The sequence below is a fragment of the Aulostomus chinensis genome, chromosome 13 (assembly GCF_037954235.1).
Source record: "Aulostomus chinensis isolate RoL2024-O1b breed Wild chromosome 13, RoL_Achi_v1.0, whole genome shotgun sequence".
NCBI lineage: Eukaryota > Metazoa > Chordata > Actinopteri > Syngnathiformes > Aulostomidae > Aulostomus > Aulostomus chinensis.
In genome coordinates, this window is record NC_141332.1 from 9,232,261 (window position 1) to 9,243,443 (window position 11,183).

General features: G+C 40.7%; 2 protein-coding genes across 2 annotated transcripts; both read right to left on the reverse strand.

The window, feature by feature from the left end:
- Nucleotides 1–451: 451 nt before the first annotated feature.
- xiap (X-linked inhibitor of apoptosis) lies at nt 452–6,443 on the reverse strand. Its single transcript, XM_086223061.1, has 8 exons — nt 6,287–6,443; nt 4,092–4,380; nt 3,383–3,938; nt 3,170–3,269; nt 2,978–3,056; nt 2,438–2,477; nt 2,101–2,283; nt 452–1,230 (listed from the first exon to the last, which is right to left on the reverse strand). Exons 2-8 carry the CDS (start codon nt 4,329–4,331, stop codon nt 1,037–1,039), a joined length of 1,392 nt encoding a protein of 463 aa, XP_086079187.1. The 5' UTR covers nt 4,332–4,380; nt 6,287–6,443; the 3' UTR covers nt 452–1,036.
- Nucleotides 6,444–6,895: 452 nt separating this feature from the next.
- On the reverse strand, nt 6,896–11,050 carry psmd10 (proteasome 26S subunit, non-ATPase 10). The gene is made up of 5 exons (XM_086223063.1): nt 10,809–11,050; nt 10,618–10,716; nt 10,311–10,457; nt 7,652–7,818; nt 6,896–7,343 (listed from the first exon to the last, which is right to left on the reverse strand). The coding sequence occupies exons 1-5, from the start codon at nt 10,920–10,922 to the stop codon at nt 7,190–7,192; spliced, it is 681 nt and encodes a 226-aa protein (XP_086079189.1). The 5' UTR covers nt 10,923–11,050; the 3' UTR covers nt 6,896–7,189.
- Between the last annotated feature and the right edge of the window lie 133 nt (nt 11,051–11,183).

The window sequence follows — 11,183 nt, forward strand, 5'->3', positions numbered from 1 at the left end:
ATTGGAGCACCAAAATCAAGTTTTATGATTTTGGCCACCATATTAAACGACATTGCTGTCTCATTATCTGAGCTATTAATGAAAGGGATGAACCTGACTCCTTAAGGGACCAGGAATATAGAAGGCATCAATTTCACACTGCACTAGAAATCAGGTTTTAGCTTACGAGGGGCTTACATAAAATCAGTATCTTTGTTTTCTAAATGTTAAGTGTTTGAACAGGTGCAGGTGCTCCTTTAACAAGTCACCTCAAACTTTGCTGGAAAGATAAAGCTCCTTTTATCTATTTTATGCAAGTCAAAATTATTTCCAGTGGGTAGTAAGGCTGTAATGACTTGTGAAAATGTAAGATATTTTATATTTAGTTCCAAATAAGTTGTTCAGTTTTTTGGTCATCAAATCCAACCAGTTGAAGTGAGAACAAATGTTTTAAAAACACACAATTCTAATGTTCAATTAATAAAATTTATTCACACAGACACAGTAGATTGCATGATAAAATAAAAAAAAACTAGGGTCAAACCACTTAGTATCAGGCCCTAAACTAGATTGTGTTTGGTCTGAGTCTTAATAGATTTACTGATATACCTCTATACACAAAGCAGCACACATTGAGTAAATTTTAAAATCGGACAAAAATGATGTGCAATTCATATTAGTGTGAAACTGCCATGACATCCCATGTCTATTTCAGTTAAACTATGCTAAATCCCAAAAATAAAACAGCAAAATGAGTTACATAGAAAGGCACTGCTGGTAGGAAATAAGGAATTGTCATTTAGCGTGTATTTACATGTTTTGGTAATAACCCATAAAGTCAATGTTAGCTTTATACAACACCTGATTTCAATGTCAACAACTATTTGTCATCTCAGTGATAGTGAAAATATGTTCTTACATTTATTCATCCTTTAATTCTCATACATACATCATGTCCTTTAATTATATTACATTCTATCAACAATTAATATTAAAATACAATTTTAGAGTGAGTGAGAAAGCAGCATTGAAATTTTGGCAAAAGTTTGTGATTTCCTCAAGCGATATAGGTCTTGATCTTCTGTGTTATAGCTTTACAGCAGATTGGACACTTGACGAGGGACTGTGAACACTCCTTGCAAGTGGCAAGATGACCACATGGGATGAAGACGATGCAAATATCTCTGTCCATGCATATTTTACACTGTTTTTCTCGCTGCAGCTTCCGTAGTTTCTCCAGTGGGTCCTCATCTGAAAGAGAGGGGAAAATAAAATTTAAAAAAACATTAAAACATGTTTCCTACTTAGCTGATATATAAACTAGAGCAGGGTTGACGTATTTTTTGGAGGCTAACCCATAAGTTAGCACGGCCATAGGTTTCCTCGAGCAAAAACCAATGGGATTTTTACATTGGCTTTTGGATTATTGCAAAAAGCAGTTTTTTTTAGTTATTATTTTTGAAGTTTAAATGCAATTGTATGGAGTACAAACCTAACATCTGGCTATGCACTAACTTCATCACAGACAAACTGTTTCAACATGGCCACAACTAAGCCTTGCACTGCTTGTGTTTTTGACGTGTTCACATTTAATATCCTGTTTTCTTGTTTAGCCACTTGTTAGCAACTGCTGTTTTTAAGACACAAATTCTTCAAAATGACAAGAGTAGCATTTATAGATTTATTTTATGCCATAGGAGACAACATTAAATATATTAAACTTGTGTTTACCACAGACCTTATTGTAGTCATTTAACTGAAAACCTTTTTCAGAAAACCCACTGACTTTGAGTCGAGGGAACTGGGCGTCAAACATGCTGACTTATTTTGGGGTTTTAGGACTCATTCCTACACCACTCTACTGACCTTCACAAAGGACGTAATGCTTTTCAGTGCTCATCATCAGGATGACACAGACACTATGAGGACAATTTTAGCCAAATTTGGTAGAGCATTGGCCAAGGAAACACCCATGACATTCTGGGGTGGATCTGTTAATCATAGAGAAAATGTTGTCTTGTTTAAACATAGGGTGTTCCTGAGGTCGGTGTGGTGGAGGTATGTGGTCTCCAAGTGCCCTCTAGTTGTTTATGCTGTGAAGCTGGCAATCAGTTACAGTACCACGCTCTCTTGTGTTGGAAGCACCACTTTCTGGCATGCTGCTAAGGCAGTCCTCCATAAGTGCTTCCAGGCTGGAGTAGCCAATGCCTGTCTTGCTGATCTTCTCCAAGACAGCCTTCTCCACAACGCTGGGATCTAGACCCATCCCTATGGCATCCTGAACCAAGGCCGACCGCAGCACCTCTGAACATAAGAACGGATACACAATTGCTTTTGTCCTGTCCACTGATTTTAATAAGTATACTGTATTCTTGCCATGTGCTTCTGATGCAAGAGACTTTTTATTGTTAAATATTGAAGAAAGGGGGGTCAAATATAATACAACATTAATATTTACCATTCCTATCACGTGAAAATCCATTTTGTTGACTTGAAGTCTGGAAACAAATAGGGTCATAATTATTGTCAGATCATTGCAAGTAAAACACCATCCTACTGTCACTACAGCTTTACCGTTATTACATTGCACATTTTCCATGGAATCCAAGAGTTGGAGATGTGGAAAAAATATATTTAGAAATCAGTTAAAGCATATCATGGATGAGAATATCAGCAGCGTTCCTGTTTTTAAATAGTGGCATTTCAATGTTTATATTCACGCGGCAGAAAAAAAAGCAGCTTGACTTAATAAACAGCAACTTCACTTGTGTTGACCAAAGGATTCAATTTCTCTAATAGTTTTCTTCACAAAATGAGCCTCTTCTGTTATATCAATGTGTGCACAGTCCTTATAATGAAATAAGACTGTAACTGGCCAAGAAATTAGGTGTTCAAAAGATGTCTCTCATCTTTATCCTGGAAGATATAGTATATTTTCTGACATTAGCTTTACAAAATTCAGGTCAAGTTTATGCATATTAATGTTCTCGGTGCTTACAGCTCTGTTTTGTCGTGGGTCTTGTAGCTGGATGCTGTTGACAAATTCTTGCCCTTTTTCTGCTAGCAAGAAGCCGCATCTGGTTTAAAAAAAAATATAAGTATTGTAGTCAAACAAATTAAACCCCCATAAGAAGAAGAAAAAAATGTGTTTGCATTTAGTAATAGAAGGAAACATCATGGTTGCTCTTACCCAGGGTAGTGTTTGGCATGCTCTTCCCATGGGTCTTCCTCTGGCTGCCAGCCTTTCAACCCTCCACCACAGTAGAAACACAATACCCTGTCTCCTGTCCCTGCACAGACACGCATAAAAGTCACACAAGATCCAAAGACCAAAGGGCAGAGGAAATGTTTTAAAATGGTAATCAATCCAGCCCCAAGTCAACAGTGGTCATATATACTGTACCTGAGCTGTAGAAACCAGCCCTGGCGAGCCTTTCATGGTCAATGGGGTGCTGGGTGCCTTCAAAGCTACCAAGCCTCTCTTCAAAAGTCTCCATAGACATGTGGGAGTTTGTATGTTGTCTACTGCCACTATCCTCTGCCTCTCTACCTCCCTGGGATGGGATGTTACCCACATCATGGCCAAGAATGAAGAAGCAGTAGGGAAAATGTTTGGTATGTTCTCCCCAGGCATTGTCCCCTGGCTCCCATTGACCTAGCATGCCACCACAGCAAAAACACTGCACCCGGTCACTCTCCCTTAAGTAGTAGAGACCAGCTTGGGCCAGATCTGTGGGTCTCACGGGGGCAGTGGGTGGCCAAGAAGAGAAGGTCTGAAGCCTGGCCTCCTCACTCCTCATGTGAGGTGCCATTGGGTAGGTGGACTCATCAACGACCTCTCCTGTTCTCAAACGGTACTCCATGTCTTCTGCTTCTTCATTGTAGGTGGAACCATTAGTCAGTGTGGTATCAGAGCTGGTGCGGTGGGTGCAGCTGAGGAATCTGCATGATGGGGAAACCTGCAATACAGAAAAAGTCAATGTAGCTCTTCGGCAGAATGTGAAAATTGCAACATTTCTTTAACACTTCTTGTGCAGGTGGATGAAAAGTTCTTGAGATAATCAAGTTAGAAATAGACATACAGAGATTTCCAGAATTCCTATGATGATTACCTCCTTATGCCGCTCTACAGGTGTGTCTCCTGGACACCAGTTCTCCACGGTCTTCTTGCAGCTAAAACAGCAGACCCGGTCAGCATGGCCAGTGAAGTAGAAGCCAGCCCGCGCCAGTCTTTCTGCTGATATTTGCTGAGCCAGACTGGAGCCACGGAATGAGTCCAGGCGACTGTTCATCAAGGAGAAATCAACTGAGTGATCCGTTTCCAAGTCACTGTCTTGTCCGAGGTCAGACATGATCAGAGCAGACAGACTGCTGAGTGGCTTGACTTGAAGGATGGAACACCTGCAGAAGAAAGTAGGAATACTCTGAAGTCCACTACAAGGTTGAAACGTCTTTCAGGATGAAGCTGGGTAAACAATATCCTTCAGTTGTCCATATAGATCAAGATATGAGATACACAAGTGGAACCTAAACAAAAACAATATTTATTCATTTCTTTGGCTCACACACAGGTGACACCGTGCTGCTGGGTGGGCCCTGACAGTGTGACACAAGTTCATTTATCATGTGGATCACCAAACTGCGAGAACATGAGGAGGGGTGTGTGTGATGTGTCACAGTTCAGGACAAAACAAGTATTTTTAATTTCCTGTTGCAAACCTGATTGGGGGTTTCGGAATTGATTGAATGTTCTTGAGAACACTGAGAACTGGAAAAAAGTTTGACACTTAGCACAGAGCCTGTTCCCTGTTGGTGGAAAGGTTAATGAGTGACTGGTCTCATACCATAGCCTTTTAGCCCTAATCCCAACCTTGGGCACTGTGGCAAAAACAGAATAAAGTTATGAGGTTAAAAGGTTGTTTTTATTGAGTCATTTATTAGAAAAAATGTTTCGGTGACATTCACAAGCATTGAATAGCTTGTGACCAAAATATATTTCATGTTTTCTCAGGGTAAATAATTATTATTGATAAAAAATAATTTCAAAAAGACAATTTTAAATAAGACCACAAAAAAAAAAAAAGGTTTTCAGAGAGGACCTATGAGTGAGATGGTGGCTTTAAAAGCCTTTCAGTTTGCACATGGAGGTGTTGGCTTGCCACGTGAGGGATGGGCACCAGAGAAGCAGGATTGCCTGGAGGCGCAGCGCAAAACAGTTTGAAATTCAATAACACACATTACACTAAAGGATACCAAGAAGACAGTGAGGCATAAAACAACAAACAAAGTGAACAATGAGGTTTATACACTATGTAGCATACATACAACTACAAACATCAGCATTATGGAGTTTGAGCAAGACATTAAAGCAGGAAGATTGTAGGAAATGTGCCACTCCTCATAATTTCTCAGGGTGGAACTTGAATGTTTTCATGTCAACAGCACACTGTTGTATATTGGCCTGACTTCTTTTGATGAGGCACATGAATAACCGTGTATTGTGCCATATACAGGACACGGAATAGCTGCAGACCAACTCGTGTAGAGGAGAGTGGATAAGGTCGACTTGTTTCCCCGCATCTTAGTATTGTAGGTTACGAATCCATGACAAAATAAAAGCTCGCAACGTAATGATTGGTTAAAATATCGGAACGTATTTTGTTAGCGCAGTTTATCAGCACTGGTTAAGCAACTGTTTACTGATCCACCTTTAAAAGAATGTACTTATTTGACAGACGACTAACTTATGATCTTTGACCTGCCCACAGTTGTCAGTCAGTCACCAGATCGACAGCACAGATCAGATATGAATAATTAATAATCAATACAGTTCAAGCCGGTATGTCGGTAGCACATTCAATTTATACCTCAGGAAAGCTCGGAAAAAACACGAAATACCTTTTTTTAAAGTCACTAACGTTTGACTCTAGCGATTGGCCGAGCAAACTCTAGAAAAGGCACGCAGCTTTGCTTTGGACAAAAGCGACACAACAGCTATACAGTTCCTCAGAGGCAGAGCCGATGAAAGTACGTGTGCAAGCGTCTGATCGCTGAGCTCTAGCCTGACATCCACGGCAGAGCCCAGTGGTTTTGTAAAGATTTAGTTACACATAATAAGTAAATATAAGCTACAACAAAAAAATAAAGTTTTTTTTTTTTAACAAGAGCTGGTATGTTTCGTAAACGACACTGCAAAGATATCCGTTAACACTAGCTACAAACACGGGCTAGCTCCGTTAGCTTAGCTCGTCTAAATAACGTCAGGTCAAAGTGTTCCACAAATATTATTTCTAAACTTCCATGTTACCTTTAATTGTCCAGGTCTTCAAGCTCTAATTTATAGGTATTAGTATGAACACCACGGACGGGAGACTCCACAGATAAAAAAAGAGACAACTGTTAATTTGACGTGACCTCGCTTTCAGGAAGTGTGATCAAAGCAAAGGGGCGGATTGTGCGCATCACGTCTACGCACCCCAGCTGACAACTCTTGTGACGCAAGGAGTGTTCAGAGGTTTCCCAACTAACTCCTGTCAGGACGGGGAGCATTTTTACGAAGCACTGAAGTGACCATATGGAAGGGAAAAGTGCATTTTGTATCCCTAAGATGTAACCTGTTCCCTCAATTTATTGGAAAAGTGATGGTTTATTTTGGCTTCCACTGCTGTATGACAACTACCATGTGGTCATGTAAAAGGGGCCCAGTGGTCCCCAAGAGATGATTTAACATTAGTCAGATTTGCAGATACTCCTCATACAGGTGGAAGAGGTTTCACTGGGAAGGAAACAGGTGAGTACAATAAATGCTGGAGGTGACATCAACTGCATGAGGTTCAACTGTTTTTCCAAACCCTCATAGGAGGCAAACATTTGCTGGATCAACTGCTTTCATGTACAACAGATACATCCCAAACACTTTTGTTAACAAGCTGAACGCTGATTTTTATTGAGTCATTTTTGCAAAAATTCAAATTTGCTCATAGACAGGCTGCATGGCAGCATTGGACAGACTGAACTAAGTGCATAGAGAGTGTTAGTGGTCAGATATGTCAGGCAGCACAGTCCTTCTGTCTCATCTTCCACTTGTAACACGACAGACGGAGTCACAACACGCCACTCGGGGGCATTGACAGAGGAGACATCTTGTGATGTCCCATTGGCGATGGTGAGGATTCAAGCTGGAGCGCGACCTTCTCGGTCAGTGATTGCATCATCCCTCCACAATTCGACGAAGTATGATGCCCAGACCACCCTTGGCTATCTGGAGAGGGGTTTTCTCCTCCTTGTTCTCAATGTAGATGCTGGCCCCATGTTCCACCAGCAACTTGGCTGCCTCGACACGTTCCTCATCACATGCCAGGTGTCTGGAAGTAAAAAAATTCAAAGCAGTTAAAAACAGTCTGCATGTAAATCACGATACCAGCAGAAATGCATGAAAAAAATATGGAGTTACATATTAAATTTGGGTAGGCTGTCCAATTAATGTCAGATTAGGTTGCTTGATGACCGAATGCAATGATCATTCACAACTGTGCACAATTAAGTTGATAGCGCTGGATGATTGTCTGTGAGTCTGCCCTGTGCCAACTACCCTCAACCCTGGGATGGATTGTTCTCATATTTTAACCGACTGGTTTGCACTACAACTGCAGTACTTAGTACTGAGACATACAGCGGTGTGTTGCCCTGCGAGTCCTGGATATTGGTTGAAGCACTCTGTTTGAGAAGGAGCTGGATGAGGCGGTAGTTGCCCTTTGCAGACGCTCTGTGCAGAGGAGTGGACTCCAGTTTGTCTGTGGCGTTGGGGTCAGCGCCATTTTCAAGCAGCAGCAGCGCTATCTAAAAAAAAAGGAGAACCATGTTACTGATAAGGACTGAGAGACTTTTCATCAAATCCTCTTGGAAACTGATGCTGCATTCCACAGGAGAATCTCAGCACCCAGATTTAGACATGGGACTCAAACTTTGAACCAGGCAAGTCGAAATTCATCACAATTGAATTAAACAGGAAATCATATAAGGTTGCTAAATTAATTTAGTTGTGTGACTTTCATAATAACTGACATTTTAATATTTTAACAGTTAGCATACACATATTGACAAAGTAAAACACACACTTTATTTTTTGAACCAAGAGGAAATTATGGAACATATTCCCTGCCAGGCATTCATCAAAGTGCCATTTCTGAATAAACATCAAAAAACCACTCATGCCATTTTAAGGATGCACAATATTTGATTTTTTTGGCAATATCTGATGTTTACTGATGTCAATATTATCAGTATAATATTGTTGAAAAGCAGATGTAAACATCCATCCATCCAGTTTCTTCCACTTATCCTGTTAAGGGTCGTGAGGGGGGTGGAGCCTATCCCAGCGACTTTCTGGCGAGAGGCGAGGTTCACCCTGGACAGGTCACCAGTCCATCGCAGGGCCAACACATAGAGACAGACAACCATTCACACTCACAGTCACACCTACAGTCAATTTAGAGTATCAATCAGCCTCGTCCCCTCTTGATGTCTTTGGACTGTGGGAGGAAGCTGGAGTACCAGAGAGAACCCACACAGGAACAGGGAGAACATGCAGACTCCACACAGAAAGATCCCGTGATGGAGCCAGGGCTCAAACCTGGAACCTTCTTGCTGTGAGGCGACAGTGCTGACCACTGCACATCCGCGCTGCCTTCAGATGTAAACAGTGTGTCTTTAAAAATATTCAAAAAAGCCTGTAAATCTTACAAAGTATTTAGTTCATTGCATTCCAATGGGATGATGAATAAAAATGTGCAAATTTTACTATTTGAATGGATATCAATAAGTAAAAAAAATGACTCATATCTGCAGATACGGGCTGCACGGTGGTGCAGTGGTCAGCACTGTGGCCTCACAGCAAGAAGGTTCCGGGTTCGAGTCCCAGCTCGGGCGCGGGACCTTTCTGTGTGGAGTCTGCATGTTCTCCCTGTTCCTGTGTGGGTTCTCTCTGGTACTCCAGCTTCCTCCCACAGTCCAAAGACATCAAGAGGGGACGAGGCTGATTGATACTCTAAATTGACTGTAGGTGTGACTGTGAGTGTGAATGGTTGTTCGTCTCTGTATGTTGGCCCTGCGATGGACTGGTGACCTGTCCAGGGTGAACCACGCCTCTCGCCCGTAGATGCTGGGATAGGCTCCAGCCCCCCCGCGACCCTTACTAGTAAGGAATAAGCAGAAGACGATGAATGAATGAATGAATCTGCAGATACTGATGACATCCCTATACTGTCATTCATTCCTTCTTTATTTTTTGCGTTATTTTACTATAATGATAGTAATTCTACACTACAAGTAAAATTCAAGGCCAGCTTTTTTTCCTTTTATTCATACTGACCTAAAATGATCTTTTTATTATCTTATTATTATCTATTTATCTTTCTCACACGTTGTCTGCTCTAGGAACAAACCACATATCCAAAAGTAAAGTATGCCTTGGGGTTTTTTTGTCTGAAAAAAAAAGAGAGAGGGAGAGAGAACGCAGACAAAGTGACTGAAAGAAATGTTTAAAAGTAAATCCTGTGTTATGATCTGAAGAGAGTGGACTTTCCCTTGGGAGTTGATGAAATATTGCAAATACTGTAACAAGTGGTAAAAGGGAACTTTGCTGGAGAGTTTGGATGGACACTGCCTGCAGGCCCCTGAACATTATCTAGCAAAGTAATTCACAGCTATAGCAAAGCCATATGGAAAGAAATTAATGCTAAGGAAGCCCATGACTCAGTATTGGTACATATCACAATATACGCATGGGTATGGAAAATAATGTCAGATCATCAAATTATGACCAACATTTTGCTCCTGCGCGTGGGGGACAAGTGTGATACAATCATCTAGTCGTGTTTTTAAGCAAAAATGCTTGTAAGGAATCTGTCTCACAATTTGCTTTTCAGCACCAGTTCAGACAGTAAAAGTAAAATCCACAATACCACGCTGTACCACAACTGAATGAAATTCAGTATTGATGGATTGGCCTACATCAAACAGAAGTGTGAAACATGAAGAATGAATTCAACATCAGTATTTTCTGCAGTAATCTTATGCAGGTGAGAATTTAACTCAATTATATAAAAAAACCTCAACTAGGCTACACAAGGAAAACATCTTAAATATGTCTAATAATTCTTAAACATCTAAATGAATAAGAACCTCACTACAAATGAAATAAATGTGGATTGATTTTACATGTAAAGCTAGTGGAAAGACATTAAAGATACATCATACACATAAGATTGCAAGTATGGAGTAGAGTTGTGGTGTCACAAGGATTATCAGTCAGTACAAAATATGAGCCATACCTCATATCTGTCTTTGGAGGCTGCGTAGTGAAGAGGAGTGCATCCATTTTGATTTACTGAATTTAACTGAGCTCCTTTGGTGATTAGAGCTCTCACTATGTCCTCTCTGCCTGCGGATGCTGCGATGTGAAGGGGCGTCCAAGAAGCCTGCGAGATAACACACCACATGCAGATATTTCACAATATAATGTCAGTTTTTCATGCATGTATATGTTCTGAGAAATGAATCGTCACCATTGTGCTAAAATACCACAATACATCAAGTTTCATGTCAGTAAAACATTTTTTTTTTAAATGAACTTCATACATCATCTTGCAGATTCACTTCAACTCCCAGGTCGAGCAGAAACTCCACAACATTGGTGTGGCCAGCCGAACAAGCCCAATGGAGAGCGGTTCTATGGTCCTGAAATCACAAGTTCGAGCATGAGAAGATCGAATAATTCACGATTCCAATGGAAAACAAACGTTTGAGCTCTGCTGGGTCATGCTACTGACCTGGTCTGTTTTGAAGGCGAGCGTTTTATCTGAGCGAATACAATGTTTTAACTCTTCAAAATGGCCCTTATACGCCAAATTACACACTTCCACGTTTGAGACAGATCCCTCCATTGTTCAGTAGACTTTCAATCGCTAAGAAATGCTAAAGCAACCTGCAAGCAGTATAGATGCATTTGACGCGACTCACATCAGATTTGAACCGGAGCAATGACTCAGGAAACTATTACTTCAACTTCCGCATAGGTCACATTATCCCTTTCATATTAAAACACAATGGCTTCGAGGCGGTGAACATGAATTGAAATGTCGTTTTATTTGATTATTAATCAGGTCAATATTACATCTAGACTATTTTATATCGTTTTTATCAGG